Below are 10,394 nucleotides of genomic sequence, written 5' to 3'. Positions count from 1 at the left end.
TCCCGATTGTGCTACAATAGACCAAACTAGTTGTGGAGCCCTCGCTTCGCGCCGGGGGCTCCGTTTGGAATGCGAGTTAAAAAAAGTCTTGATCTATTTTGTAAAAAAGAATTTTTTTCGACATCTAACATTGAAGGTTGTTCCTTTTGTGAAAGTTGCTTCTTTTAGCGTTTTTTTTTTTTTTTTTTTTTTTTTTTGTTTTGTTTTAAGTTAGTTGATCTACTTTGTAAAAAATAATGTTTTTCGACATCTTTTGGTAGCATTGAAGGGTTGTTCAGTTTATGAAAGTTGCCTCTTTTATCGTTGAGGAAGAAAAGAGAGAAGGAAAAAAAAAAGTTAGTTGTTTTTTTTGTAAAAAAGAATTTTTTTCGACATCTTTTGGTAACATTGAAGGGTTGGTTCTTTTACGAAGGTTGCTTATTTTATCGTTGAGGGGGAAAAAGGTGAAATGACGAAAATACCCCTGGTTACTATTGGTGGATAGTGAAACAGTGTCTTGTCTATTAGTATATATAGAAATAAAAGTCATGTGCATTTTAACTCTAACTTTGCTTGCGTGGTCATTGAGTAAATGCACAAGGTCCATTCGTATTTACTCCGTATGTAATACAAGCACTGTTGCTAAATTTGATCCCATTGGAGGAAAACACACACATCAGTACAACTCCCTTGGGATTAGATTTTTTTTTTTTTGGGCACATTGCTCAATGGATTTTATATCTTGTGTAATGAGCTTGGTTCATTAGTTTAAATTAGGTTTAGGGTTCTATGTAATTTATACATAATGTCAAATGTTATCAATAATATTAATATTGAGGGGTTTTACTATCTTACAAAAAGCATGTACGTTCAATGAAATTTGTTACGCCTAAAATCTACAGGCAATACCCAAGCGTGAACTTGATATATTCACATGCTTTCAAGCGTGTACAAATTCAAATTCATAAATATGCGTGTATATTGGACCTTTTTGTTGTACCGATTAGGTATAACCCTGACAATAAAAATCAGAATAATCTCCGTAACACAACGCCTTCATATGAAGTGTTAACGTCATAACGCCCTAGTAAAGCGTTCTAAGGGGTGTTTGAGAGCGTTTGTGGAGCGAGAACGAGCACAAGCACAAGTGCGAAACGATAATAGTGGAAGCGACACCCTTTTTTCCTATAATTTTTTTCCTTTTAGCCCTTTGATAAAAAAAACTTACTGCTTAATCGTGTCAAAGTACCCGCTAATTACGAGATTATGAATAGAGTGTAGAAGGAGACTGTAGAAAATATGTCTACATATTCGTGGAAAAATTCATGTCCGCCTGTGTGAGTTTTCTTGCAAAAAAATAAATTTTTAGGCGGAATCTACATTGACACATCATTCAAAAACTTTTGCACAACTCTTTTCATAACACCTATTTTTTCACAATTTTCTCACAATCCACAACCTTCTTACAACCCTTAAAAACGTCCATCGCCACTGCAGGTGGTCTAAAAAAGTACTATTTAGGGAGTATCATTTATTGCTAACAGCACGAAAGTACCTATACATTTAAGTGCACGAAATGTCTTCCCAATATAATTAGTTTAATACATATACATATAATATAGAAACTTCGTATAGAAATGAGAAATTTGGGCTGCCTTTAAAACTTAAGCCACTAGCCCACTAACAAAACTCATACTATTAACAAAACTATTCTTGATTCATCTATAAGTTTTTACTTAATAGGAGAAATGTAAAACCTCATTCTCATTCTTCAAATAATCAAGTTTTGCAAAAATGCCAACAAGTGGTGCGGTATTATACGTACATGCTTCTGTTTGCATGTAGTTCCCTCTTTTATCGTTGAACTGGTCATTATGATTGGGCCCACCAACCAAAGCCCCGACGACAACATTTGGGTTCGGGTCACTAGACCCATACCAATTGTCATAACCCTGAGTGCACCCAATGAACCCTTTGTTCTCTTTATAGGACACAATTGATGCACCTCTATGATGTACCCTAGTTGGGAACTTTGGGCCAAAGCCCACCAGATAGCTCATGTTTAACGGATTAGAGCCCAAAATATAATCCACTTGAGATTTTGAAAATTCAAGAAGCTCTTGTGGAGTTACTTCTTTTTCATGGCAATGGAGCGATTTTCGTTTCCATTTTTGGAGTAAATCTGAGTACAACATTGTCAAAAATGCCCCTGAAGAAACATATTGCATGTTGTTCCATTGTCTAATGTATATGAGGCCACCGGGGGTAAAACGGACATTATTTTTGGTCCCGTTGTTTTTGTTTAGGCATGAACAAATGTAGTACTCCCCTTTCGATTTGTACTGTTCTAGTATATCCTTGTGCTTCGTGTGCTTTTCGTCGGCCAACAACTACACAATAAAGATGTGGAAGTGAAAAATGTTAGCAATATATCAAAAGTATAAATATAAATACTAATAAATTAAATTAATTAAATTTAAATATAAATATAATAATAGTTGTATAATGTATCTTTTTGCAAGATGAAAAATCAATCATATATTCCTATAATGGAGGAAAATAAATGTAAGCAATAATTCCCTGAAAGAATGCATAACATATGGGTTTGTCTGTGTAAGGACCCACAATTCTACTTCAATCAAATTTAGTAGTATAAGATTTTGCTCCAAAAATTAATCGACTTTAATTTAAGAACCAAGACCCCATAAGCCACATTTGGGAGGCACATAATTTAAATTTGTGATCCCAACTCTCAAATTTTAAATAGTTTAATAAAACGGAGTACGAGGGTATGCTACAAAAAGTTGAGGGATCATTATATTTTATATATATATATATATATATATATATATATATATATATATATATATATATATATATATATATATATAGTGGTAGGATCAAGAGGGAAGTAACCAATCGGGGGATGCGGGGGGCAGAAAAAACTTTTTTTTTTTTTCGTTTTTTGAAAAAACTTTGTACACGAACATTATAGATGTGATGAAAATATGAACATTTAGTAGAGACACTTTGTGATAAATTTTTTTATTTTGGCAGGAAAACGCTCGAAGAAGTAATATATAACAATTATCGTGTTTTTCGAGCGTATGTTGAGGTTTTAGCTATTGGGGTTTAGATATTAGGGTTTAGATATTAGGATTTAAAAATTTAGGGTTTAGGGTTTAAATTTAGAGTTTAGATTTAGGATTTAGATTGAGTTTTTAACACGAACGGTTTAGAGTTTAGGGATTAGGGTTTGGTGTTTTGGGTTTATGGAATAAACCCAAAACACCAAACCCTAAACCCTAAATCGGGCTAAATTTTACTTCACAAAACATGAAAAAAAAAAAGAAAAAAAAAAGTTCATATTCTTCACGAACAATATTATCTTGAATGTTATTTTTGTCGATCGTTTTCCCGCCTAAATAATAACATTCATCACGAAGTGTCTCTTCTAAATGTTCATATTTTCGTGTGATCTTGATGCCGGAAAAAAAAATTCCAAAAAAAATGAAAAAAAAAATATTTTTTTGCTTCCCCCGCTTCCCCCGATTGGTTACTTTCCCATTGATCCTGCCCATATATATATATATATATATATATATATATATATATATATATATATATATATATATATATATATATATATATATAATTCTAATGTTAAGCATATATTGGCATATTTCACCTATATCATCATCGTACGCCATTTATGCTGTCAAATGGTAATGATGAAAAAGTTGCGTGAAAATGTAAAATAGTAGTGGGTAGATAGGACTAGCATAAAGAGATGTGGTGAAGCTAAAAAGCATCACCCCCATCCCCATGTGCCTTAAATATGACCCCCAGAAATTTCTACTTGAAATTGGGAGATAATATTATTACTAACTTTTTATATATATTTATATTTAGGTTAAATTGTACAAATATAATGCACAGTTTTAATAAACTTATAAAAATATACTTTCATAAGTCACTACCTTTTTGCAATAAGACATTCCCGTATTTCCTCCATTTTATCGCGCGGTTTAATAACTCAAAAAAGTCAAAAGTACTAAACAAAAAAGCACCCATAAGTCATAAGTCATAACCCGATTCCAATTAACCAATAAAAAAAGTAATCATTTTTCACTTGGTTGTATTATTACCACATCATATCTCAGAAAGATTCAATCTCATTATGAATACACATAAATATGTCCTTTTTTATGAATGCATAGAATCCTATTCAAAAGTCACTTCAAATTAATAAATGCTCTTTATCTTTTTTGTTAAAATAAGTAAAAAAAAACCATAAATTTAAAAAACAAACATTTTAAAATAGGGTTTCTACAACCATTGAAGGGAGAGATAAATAAACCACTTTGGTTTTGCTAAGTGGTCACTAGAACTTTAGTAAAAATGTAGGTCACTGGTTTAATCCTTGGCAATGTCCCTTTGAGCTTAATTAGGGATTTACAATGTCAGATGTTTTACCTGACCTGACATCAGGGTGACGTTGGGGTTCTCAATGTTCGAGATTTACCTGCTATGAAGAGTCAATGTGATCGTTCATAGAGGGTTACTCGTTATCAAAAATAAAAAAATTAAATAATGTAACTAAAGAATTGAAATGAAAAAGACATTTATAATCATACTTTTAAATTTTTAAATAACGAACCCGGCAACAAAAATTTCCACACTTACTACGCCTCGTACAAGTTAGTATATATTTTATGTACTCCGATGTATGATGTATGATATCAAACGAAGTGACGTTTGTTGTCCTTTTTTAAAAAAATCTCACACAACTCAAACACGTTTTTTTTAGCGAACATATACACCCTTAAACTTGAACCTATGGAGATCTAACACATATTATCGCTACGTCTGATGTTCATCTACGAGCGACTTAATTGTAGACATACCTGAGATGCAAGCACTTGAATACCGGCATATTTAACATCCCAACTGAATTCGGTTATGGACCACCCAATGCCGCCTAGTAAATCAGCATTATCGATCACATAACTCAAGTAACCTTGGTTCTCCGTTGCTTTATACAACCACATCGCGGCCCATAGTAGTTCATCTTTGTACCCGCTCACTGATGTGTAGTAATTCTTTACCACTCCAACGCTTTCGTCGTATTTTCCCCTGTATTTGTCCCCAAATTCGAATAACTACAAAGAAAAAACATATTATGATAGTTTATAAACAAACGATATGCAAAATTATCATATACCGCAGTTTACATTCATATATACTATGTTAGTAATGATAATTTTTTAGTACATACTAATGTGTTACTATTTAATATAACTATAAGAACTTGAATAAAGTTCTGATCGAATGATAATTATAATTATAATTATGATTATAAAAATTATATCATTATTATCATTGGTACTTTAAGTAAATACCTGTTGAGCATGGTGTAGTAACAAATGAGAATAATGCGGGTTCGTTTTCTTAAACACAATAGAGGCTGCGGCCATGGCAGCCGCAGTCTCTCCAGCAAGATCTGAACCCGGATTATTCTCATCAATCTTATAAGCTTGTCTCGATGTCGTCATATCCTCAGGTCTTTGCCAACAGTAGTGATCCGTATCACCGTCACCCACCTGTCACATTATCAGTCACTACTGAAAAACCAATAAATAAATTTAAACAAAATTAACTACTCAGTAAAAATAACAAACTAATTTACATTACAAAATTCAAGTAAAATATACCTCAGCCCATAACACATTAGGACTAGTATGAGCTTTAATGAAATAATCAGTTCCCCATTTTATGGCCTCAATCGCGTGTTCCAACTCCCCGGCACGTGCAATGTAGTCGCCGTATTCGATTATACTCCACGACAGCATTGTGACCGTGTATGCCATTGGTAAACCGAACTTCACGTGGTCTCCTGCATCGTAATATCCTCCCACCAAATCAACCTGTAATTATTATCCTAATAAATCAAAATGTGATAATGGCACCACTTTAATTATATGATAATCAAAATGACATACGCCTTGATCAAGGCCGTCGGTGAGACCGGAATTGTCGCGCCACGTGACACGTTGGTTGTACGGAAGACGACCAGATCGTTGTGCTTCGAAGTAAAGTAAGGATTTAGTAAGGGCATCGGAGTAATTATGTGAAGGAGTAGTAGATTTGGTGAAGATAAAAAAGATGAAGAAAGATAGAATGAAGAAGCAACAATTATGTGAAGAAACTGGTAATGGTGTCCTGATGTTCATCATCATCATCTCCTTCTTCTTTATTTTGGGATATTAATTATTTGTTGTACATGAAAAATATTAAAAATAGAAAACCAAATTTATTGTATGTGAGACAGAGTTTGAGTGGTGGTGTTCAGTTTATAAAGTGGAAAAAATATGACAAACTTCGGTAGAGACATATAATTGGGAATTGTTATTTTTACCGTTATTAGAAGAGTCATTCGATGAGTGTCTTCAAATGTAAAGATTAGTTGTACATAAATGCTTGATTTAAAATATCCACGTTTCCGTTGGGTCTCTCTTGTAGCGGCTTACGGAGATATGTGACATCTGGGTTTTCGTTTTTGTAAAATCCGTCCTACATTAGCTACGTATTAAAAGTATTGGTCCTTATAAGCTTAGAGTTGTGGTTAATTAGTATCTCTCACCATGATTTTAGTTGTTAATCTGGAGATACCGGGTTAGTCCACTGTTTTAGCTTGTGAGGGGCGATTGTCTCTTGAGTTGCGATGGGCAATCGGCTTGTGCATCTCTTGGGGCCGATTCGAGGGTCGTTTCATCTAGTATCAGAGCCATAAGCCTCTCGAGGTCCTCACGGGGTGGGGTGGGCAAGATGCTCGTACATCTCTTGAGGCCGATTCGAGGGTCGTTTCAGTTTTGTCATTCTGTATTTTTTTTCATCGAAAAAATTACGTCGCTGGTCTCTAAACTTTGTATATTAAACAAGATATGTGACCTTTTTTCTTGACTTTGTTGACCTCAAAATATTAAACTATTACGTGGTTGACCCTGCAATTGACAATATCCCTTTAAGTGTGACTAAGTGACTCACATGTGACGGCATATTGGTCCATTCCTTTCTTTAATTTGTTTCTTTAAAGTGTCGTTCCCAATTGTTCTCATATCACTTTAACTTTTTCATCTACTATACAAAATAACTTTGTAAACCAATTCATACTGACAAAACCATAAGCGGAACAATGTCGCTAGATCAATTTAATCGGAGACGAGTAAAACCTACGGCCTAGATTTTTGGACGTCCATGATGTACGAAGGACAATGCTACGACCACTTCAACCATTTAGTATTTGAATTTGTATTTAATCAAATTTGTTGTTCGTGAAGAATTAGGGTTTTGAATTTGTGGACGATTCAAAAACGTTTGAGTGTTAGTTGTGTACAGAAGGACAACTATAAAGGTATAAAATAGAGAAATTGACTAATATGCCCTCACGTGCGAGTCATGTGGTCACACTGTTTTTTTCGAGAAAAAACACATAATATATATATAAATAGATCAAATGATCAGGCGTGTTACAAATTATGTAGTTTTAAACGATCTGTCGGGCATAAGCCTACGTTCAACATAACCAACAAACATGTATGTATACGAACTTCCATTTGAACATACAATACAAAGCAACAAAAGCAACCTATCACAAACTCAATCATAAAGCTGCAACCACCTATGAGCACCAAACCTATAGCTACAAAAGCCCCCGAGCTTGAACTAAGCCACCACTAATTCAAATCATCAACCAAACATCAGGAAACGTCCATCGAAAAATCCAAGAACACGAAATTATAAGAAGAAAATGTAATCCTGACCTTGTTTTAAAGTGTGCACGAAATAATAAGAAGAAACTCTATGGTTTGCGCCAGTGGAGTAAAACCCTTCTCCGTATTTGGAGTTGGGATATAACCACGTTAAATTCTTGTGTTGTTATGCTTTATTTTTTTATCGTTTATGCTTATAGTTGACTCATTTTCGTTCATGGTTTAGTGATTGGTGTATATCACTTGTCTGGGTTGGGTCCTAATTCCTAACAACTGGTATTAAAGCTATAGGCTTCGAAGAACGGACACGGTGGCGAATTGAAAGCAAATATTCGATTGGGTTAATGGTTCCATTATCATCATGAGAAGAAACGACAGATCAATGGTTTGTTCTTTGCAACATGTATCGAAGATCTAGAGACTAAATTGAGCGCGGTAAAACTTTGGGTATGTCTATGTATCCAGGAAATTTAATCACACCAAGGTTAGTCTGATCCTGGTGGGTTAGAGTATAACAGGGGCACCAGTTGCATTATGACAGTGACTTATTCGCGGAGGTTACGGAGTCAAAGATCGGTTATTGGATCTTAGTTCTTGTTTCTCGTCATCCCGTGCGAAGGCGAGATTGAGCAAAATTTGAATGTCCATGCGTAGCAGTAGGTGAAAATTCATAGTTGGTTCGTTAACCATTGGATCAACTTTAATTTTTGGTTGTAGGTAGCAGAAACATGGGTCTACATGTCGTAAAAATTTAAGACTGGTCGGATCGTTGATTTTCATATACGACTTTACGATTTTGGGCAGTTTTCATGATGAACTTTTCAGGTTTTGATAACGCGAGTACGAGATGGTGTCAGTAACTAGAAGGGGGGTGAATAGTTACTTGATACGATTTTTAAAACTTTTTCGATGATCAACAAGATTTGAACAATCCTTGATCAACTTAATCAACTCATTCAATGTGTGTAGTGTTTATGATTGAAGTAATGCGGAATGTAAAGTAAAGAACATAAACACGAGGATTTATAGCGGTTCGGGTGGATGTTAACTAATCACCTTAATCCACTCCCCGATTCACTAATCGGGAGTTTTGCTTCACTAAGCCTCTTTCTCCAAACCCGGTGGAGATCCGATTTACAAGCCTTGTACTCATTTGCAGACAACAAACCTAATCCTTCTATCCCGTCGAAAGATTACCCTTAACTTAGATCAACTTGTCTTCATCTTGGACAAGTATTAATCCCAATGTAATTAATCAACTTCCTAGTTCCCTTTAAGGAAAAAGATAACTTCGCTAGCTTATGCTTCTATTTACAAAGTACAAGACTTACCCTTTCTAGTGATGAAAATCCTAAGACAATTCAAAGGATAATACAACACTAAGTAAACTCACAAAGATAGTAATTTGATAGTAAGTTTACAACCCTATAATCTATAGATCATAGAACTTCTCTTGCTAATCACAAAAATATATATGAATTATGATCTTGTGATTCTCTGATGAATTTTGAGTTGAAGCATGCAAGAGGGTCAAATCTTCAAAGCTCTCTAAGTCTTGCTATTTATAGGGAGAATGAAACAATATAGCCGTTATTGCGGCTGAGCACACGGTCGACCGTGGGTAGCCCGTACGCGGTCCAGTCCAAAACATATATCTGTTGTATAGCCGTTTGAATCAATTTTGAACTCAAATCTTTGGACTCTTTACTTCATTTAATACATGTAAAAGATACCCAACATCCTATACAAGTACTATATGCATTAAGTGTTCATTTATCGTGGATGTAATGCCTTGATAGTGACTTGTCATGTTCAAAGTGGTAAGTCTAACATTCTTGAGTACAAGTCGTGATAGTCATTTGAGGTTATCTCAGCTTTGTCATAATCTTTTGTTTTTAATTAACACACTTGCTAAAGTCCTATTGGTTGGTCAACATGTCATTGATGACGATAACCCACTTAATCACAAAGCACATTAATGTTCATCGTTAAGCTTGTTTGTGGATTAATTAAATGTGTTCATAATGTCTTAACAAATGAAACAAGTAATAACAATTAAGTATGTTGTAAGACATTAAGTTAATCAAGACTAGACCATTCTTAAACTTGTTTCTAGACTTAAGCAAATTTCATATGTGTGTTAATAATTCTTTATCCTTTTAAGACCACAAAATTATGACTCTTTAATTGTTATCCAAGTTGCATAAGTGTATTGAAGTAGTCCAAATACAAGTTGATGGTTTTCTAACTTGTAGCACATAGCAAGACAAGTAATGTCATTCATATATGTATTTGGATGAGTATAAGCAAGTTGACAACTAACACATAGTCAAGTAATATTCATGTATTAATAGCAAGTAGTCAAGTAATACTTATGTAATGACTAGCAAGAGATCAATAATTAATCTAGGATAAAACATATAGTGATGACATAGCATTGTACCAAGGCTATGTAAGTTTACTTGCAATTTTGCATTTTCAAGATTAATGTATAAGTATACATTAATGTCCAACACATGTACAAGAAAGGAGTGACTATTGGTTGGGACTTGATGACCATCATAAGTATGTCTAGATACATTTTAGGAGCACAAGTTTTCCTGTAACACTTATGTGTTATCCTTAATCAAGGCTTAATTGTTA

General features: G+C 34.2%; 1 protein-coding gene across 1 annotated transcript; it reads right to left on the bottom strand.

Moving 5' to 3' along the window:
* Positions 1 to 1,715: 1,715 nt before the first annotated feature.
* LOC139886194 (endoglucanase 11-like) lies at positions 1,716 to 6,234 on the bottom strand. The gene is made up of 5 exons (XM_071869938.1): positions 5,982 to 6,234; positions 5,694 to 5,906; positions 5,382 to 5,582; positions 4,887 to 5,141; positions 1,716 to 2,369 (listed from the first exon to the last, which is right to left on the bottom strand). The coding sequence occupies exons 1-5, from the start codon at positions 6,219 to 6,221 to the stop codon at positions 1,716 to 1,718; spliced, it is 1,563 nt and encodes a 520-aa protein (XP_071726039.1). The 5' UTR covers positions 6,222 to 6,234.
* Between the last annotated feature and the right edge of the window lie 4,160 nt (positions 6,235 to 10,394).

This window comes from Rutidosis leptorrhynchoides, chromosome 1 (genome assembly GCF_046630445.1).
Source record: "Rutidosis leptorrhynchoides isolate AG116_Rl617_1_P2 chromosome 1, CSIRO_AGI_Rlap_v1, whole genome shotgun sequence".
Taxonomy (NCBI): Eukaryota; Viridiplantae; Streptophyta; class Magnoliopsida; order Asterales; family Asteraceae; genus Rutidosis; species Rutidosis leptorrhynchoides.
The sequence above is the reverse complement of the archived record's forward strand: the minus strand, read 5'-3'. Positions and strand labels throughout refer to the sequence as shown.